The sequence below is a fragment of the Penaeus japonicus genome, unplaced genomic scaffold (assembly GCF_977035675.1).
Source record: "Penaeus japonicus unplaced genomic scaffold, GWHDUDI00000001_assembly GWHDUDI00000009, whole genome shotgun sequence".
Taxonomy (NCBI): domain Eukaryota; kingdom Metazoa; phylum Arthropoda; class Malacostraca; order Decapoda; family Penaeidae; genus Penaeus; species Penaeus japonicus.
In genome coordinates this window covers 24,750,486-24,755,485 of record NW_028234411.1, presented here as the reverse complement: position 1 = coordinate 24,755,485, position 5,000 = coordinate 24,750,486, and the positions used below count along the sequence as shown (strand labels likewise).

Below are 5,000 nucleotides of genomic sequence, written 5' to 3'. Positions count from 1 at the left end.
TAATTTTCTAATCATAATGAATGAAGAAAAATAAAGAGAAATAATGTTCACAACAGTTAGAGGAACACCAAGGGTTCATTCTGGACGGGTTTAATATTGTTCACAACATGGTAGAGAGACCCTAAAATTTCACATTAGAAGGTTCTAGAAGGTTAGAGATATACTGTGGGATCATACATATAATTTAAGTCATGTAACATCCTAACGTCTACAGATTTCCCGAAGTGTATGGACCGGGTCACGATGGCGCCAAAGGGAGGGCTTGGCTGCACCTTCTCGAACAGGTGAGAAATTGACACCAACGGATAAGATATATAAATATAAATATACATATATTTGTGTGTGTGTGTGTGTGTGTGTGTGTGTGTGTGTGTGTGTGTGTGTGTGTGTGTGTGTGTGTGTGTGTGTGTGTGTGTGTGTGTGTGTGTGTGTGTGTCGGTATCTGAAACAGACACCGACACAAAACAATAAAGAAAATTAGATATCACACACTTAATAAAACATACAAACAGAAAAAAAAATAGTACAAACAAAAGAATATCCACAAACGGAAAAAAAATCAATACCAATATGATTTTGATTTTAATAAAATACTAATCATAATTAACCCTAATTAATAACTTCCCCCTTTCCTAATGAAAACACAACCACTTCTCTCAACGCCCCTCAGATGGTTAAAGGCGAAGAAGGCATCGACAGCTGGATGGACATTTCAGCCCTGGACGCGGATGAATACATAGACCTCGGCGAAGACTACAATTGGGCGGACGGTTTCAATACGCTCGTTCGCCATCTTGAGGTATGGATGGGAATGGGCAAATAGGGGAAATAGGAGTGGGGGAGAGAATGGGTATATGTATAAATAGGAAGAAGAAAATGCGTTAGAATATGTGTATGATAGGTGTTTTTTATCATTAGTATTTTGACTAAAATATTTAAAAGGGATACGTACTTTTGCGTTGCCAAGATGGAATAGGTAATATAATATATCCATGAAACATAATACATACGTTCACGATGAACAGAGTAACGTGTTCACAAAGATGAAATAAATATCGCAGCCACAATTAGAAAGGGACAGTGAATCGCGGCGTTTCGAGTAACACAAAACTCCTCTTCGGACGAGAAAACCGGAATTAAGTAAATCTACACATCTGCTTTATATACTCGAAACTATTGATTATTATTCCTTTTTAATTTTCCCACACTTGACAGCGCACGACACACTGTTACATCAGAAACCCAACACATAACCCCCCCCCCAAAAAAAAAAAAAAAAAAAAAAGAAAAAAAAAAAGAAAGTGATTTTCTCTCACTAAAAAAATCTTCCTTTTCATCAACCAGGAAAGCATTCCAAAGGGACACATACGATTAAATTCCCCTGTATCACGTATCCTATGGAACAGAAGTGATGACGAGGTAGAAGTGATGACAAGTGATGAAGGAGAAGCGTCTTACATCACTTCGGTCGTCTTGGTAACGGTTTCCCTCGGGTTTCTGAAGGAAGAACATGAGAATATCTTCAGACCAGTGTTGCCAGATCACTTCGCGAGGAACCTTCTGGTAGTAGGAGGCGGTTTTGTAGTTTTGGGTTTCTTCTGTGGATTTACTCTCTCTTTCTTCTTTTCCCTCTTACTCGCTCTCTCTTTCTTTCTCAAGAAGAGGTTAATGGGCTGGCGGATATTTTTTTCTCTAGCTCTTTTTCTTTCTTTTTCTGTTTTTGTTTTCTCTCTCTCTCTCTCTCTCTCTCTCTCTCTCTCTCTCTCTCTCTCTCTCTCTCTCTCTCTCTCTCTCTCTCTCTCTCTCTTTCTTTCTCTCTTTTTTTTTTCTCTCTCTCACTCTCACTCTTATTCCATCTCTCTCCCTCCTTCTCAGTACCGGTAGACAACAATGTTATAGAAGTAATAATATAAATTAATTTAACTACTGTTATGAGATATGATTCTGATGATAATGATAATGAAATACTAATAAAGATGACGCTAATGAAAATAGGAATGATAATAATGATAATAATAATAATAATAATAATTATGATAACAATAATGATAATAACGATGACGATGGTAATAATAACAATAATGATAATAACGATGACGATGATAATAATAACGATAATGATGATAATGATAATAATAACGGTGATGACGATAAACACACCCTCTGCAACTTCCCAGCTGGCGGAACTGGGCGTGGCCAACAAGATGCAGCTGGGATGGCCTCGCACGTGGTGGGGGACGGGCCCGCTCCAGCTCTTCATTCTCTGGACGTCTTTCGACCTGGATAGTGATATGGTGAGTTGATGGTGTCCTCTGTGTCATGGTGTGTGGGTTTTGCGGTTTGATTGTATGGGGATTGTTTGTGTTAAGAGTTGGATGTATGGCGAGTGGATTCTGTGGAGTGGAGTGGAGTGGAGTTTCACGTCTTTCGGTCGGTTGTGAGGGGGAGGGAGGGAGGGAAGGAAGGAGGGAGGGAATGAGAATTCACTGAGTGTGTGAGTGTGTGATGGGCGTCTTAGTCTGTTGGAACTGATAACCCACTTAAAATGGGATATGTAATGCCAGACACAGGGTTTATATAATTCAGGTTTATTCCATAACGGAGATAGTCTGCCGTTATGGTACACGAGACATGATATACATTACACTATGGTCAGAGTAATAAACGCTATCACGACACGTATAAACAGGCGGAGAAGTCTGTGTGTGTATGCCAGAGCGCGGGCATAGGCATAGCCGTGGGCATAACTGGTCATACGGACGGGTATGGGTATGTCGTGGGCATGCACGTACACACGAAGACATAGAGGTATACAAACATAGGCAAATTTTAACAATATATATACCTGGAGTCTCCCCCACCTGCCATGCAAACCAAATTGCATGACAGATCGGGTTGACTCCTACGGTATATAAGACTCTGCTTCTCGGTTGCGAGCGCCGACTTGGGCTTAGTCCTTTTTTAACATGAAGAAATAGAAAGAAAAACAAAAGACACCGCGGTCAAATGGAAGGGTTTCCCATCAACAGTTCCCAGTAGTGGCTAAGCGGGAAGGGAGTCTGGAACGTAGGGGCGTGGCAGTCAAAGGTATTCAGCTCTTTTGAGGGTCGGCATAATTGAGATACAGTTATGTGTGAATTACATGTCCATTAAAGTTGACCCGACCTGACCCGGCTTACGAGACACCAAGATTGCCTCACTAGCTAGAAAGTGATATTCATATATTCTTTTTATGTTGATGTAATTGATATCATGTATAAACATACTATATAATCCTCATAGAGTGAGTGAGAGCGACCGAGCAAGCGAGAGAGAGAGAGAGAGAGAGAGAGAGAGAGAGAGAGAGAGAGAGAGAGAGAGAGAGAGAGAGAGAGAGAGAGAGAGAGAGAGAGAGAGAGAGAGAGTGAGTGAGAGAGAAGACAGAGAGAGAGAGAGAGAGAGAGAGAGAGAGAGAGAGAGAGAGAGAGAGAGAGAGAGAGAGAGAGAGAGAGAGAGAGAGAGAGAGAGAGAGAGAGAGAGAGAGAGAGAGAGAGAGAGAGAGAGAGAGAGAGAGAGAGAGAGAGAGAGAGAGAGAGAGAGAAATATATATATATCCACCAGCCTCTTAACCTCTTCTTGAAATACTGCAGTAAGAATGACAACCTGTACACACGTAATTATTTTCCCAATATAATTATCTTCAAAATGTGATAACACACATGATTATTTCTTCAATATAATGAACATTTTCACTATACTTACACACAATGATATCTCTCAGGATTGGCTCTACAGCATCGTGTGCATTGAGAGCGTCTACAACCAGGCCGCAGTGTTGGAAATGTTTATAATGGGAGAGAACTCGCGTAGGATGGAGAGGCTGCCCGAAAATACAGTCAGGGATCACCTGCTGTATTTACTGAGGAGAGTCACCAAGCAGGATGTACCGCGACCGACCTTTTTCAATAGGTGAGGAGGATGCATGTTGCATATTCAACATTGTAGAGGGGCTTTGGTTTATCGCCTTGCTATTTTTTGTTGGTGGTAATGATATTTGGCTTTTTATTTTTATGAATATTCTTTTTTTTCTTAAGGTATATGATAATGTTGGTATGCTTTGGTATAAAATAGTCATGGTATTTTAAACTGCACATCAATATTACTATGATAATGTTGATAAGGAGGAGGATAATAATAGTGATAATAATAATGATGATCATGATAATGATAATGATAACGATAATAATAATAGTAATGATAATGATGATGATGATGATAATACAGTAATTATTATGAAAATACTACTGATAATGATGAAATAATGAAAATGATACTGATAATGATAATAATAATAATGATAATAAAAAAAAAATAATAATAATGGCAATGATGATAATACTAATAATACGAATAATAATGATAATAACAATGACAAAAAGTATGATAATTACGCCATCAAGACTCACCCCCCTTACCCCCCCACCCCCTCCAGAACGACGTGGGGGAGCAACCGCTGGACTCGAGGCTCCTACTCGTCCTTCGTCAGCGTGGCGGGGGCGAGGGCGGGGCTGCGGAGGCGGGAGGCGCTGGCCACGCCCATTGCCAACGCTAATGGGAAGACGGTAGGCGGGGGACGCTGCTGTGTGCGCATGGAGGGAGGATTATGTGTGTGTGTGTGTGTGCGTGTAGACATGTACATGTTTTCACACAAACACACATATAAATGAATTTGTGTGTGTGTGTGTGTGTGTGTATGTGTTTGTGTGTGTGTGTGTGTGTGCGTGTGTGTGTGTGTGTGTGTGTGTGTGTGTGTGTGTGTGTGTGTGTGTGTGTTTATATATGTATGTGTGTGTGTATGTATGTATATGTATGTATATATATATATATATGTATATATATGTGTATATATATGTATATATATACATATATATATATATATATATATATATATATATATATATATATATATATATATATATATACGAGAGAGAGAGAGAGAGACCACACTACCAACACCATAG

The 5,000-nt window shown here is 39.7% G+C and overlaps 1 protein-coding gene across 2 annotated transcripts in view; it reads left to right on the top strand.

The window, feature by feature from the left end:
* Positions 1 to 5,000, top strand: part of LOC122244253 (spermine oxidase) — a 10,578-nt gene that overhangs the window by 5,202 nt on the left and 376 nt on the right. For both annotated transcript variants that reach the window (XM_086539869.1, XM_043002111.2), the window contains exons 6-11: positions 215 to 284; positions 671 to 799; positions 1,345 to 1,563; positions 2,178 to 2,294; positions 3,761 to 3,948; positions 4,472 to 4,601. In XM_086539869.1, coding sequence (XP_086395995.1) covers positions 215 to 284; positions 671 to 799; positions 1,345 to 1,563; positions 2,178 to 2,294; positions 3,761 to 3,948; positions 4,472 to 4,601 — 853 coding nt within the window. The remainder of the gene's footprint in view (positions 1 to 214; positions 285 to 670; positions 800 to 1,344; positions 1,564 to 2,177; positions 2,295 to 3,760; positions 3,949 to 4,471; positions 4,602 to 5,000) is intronic.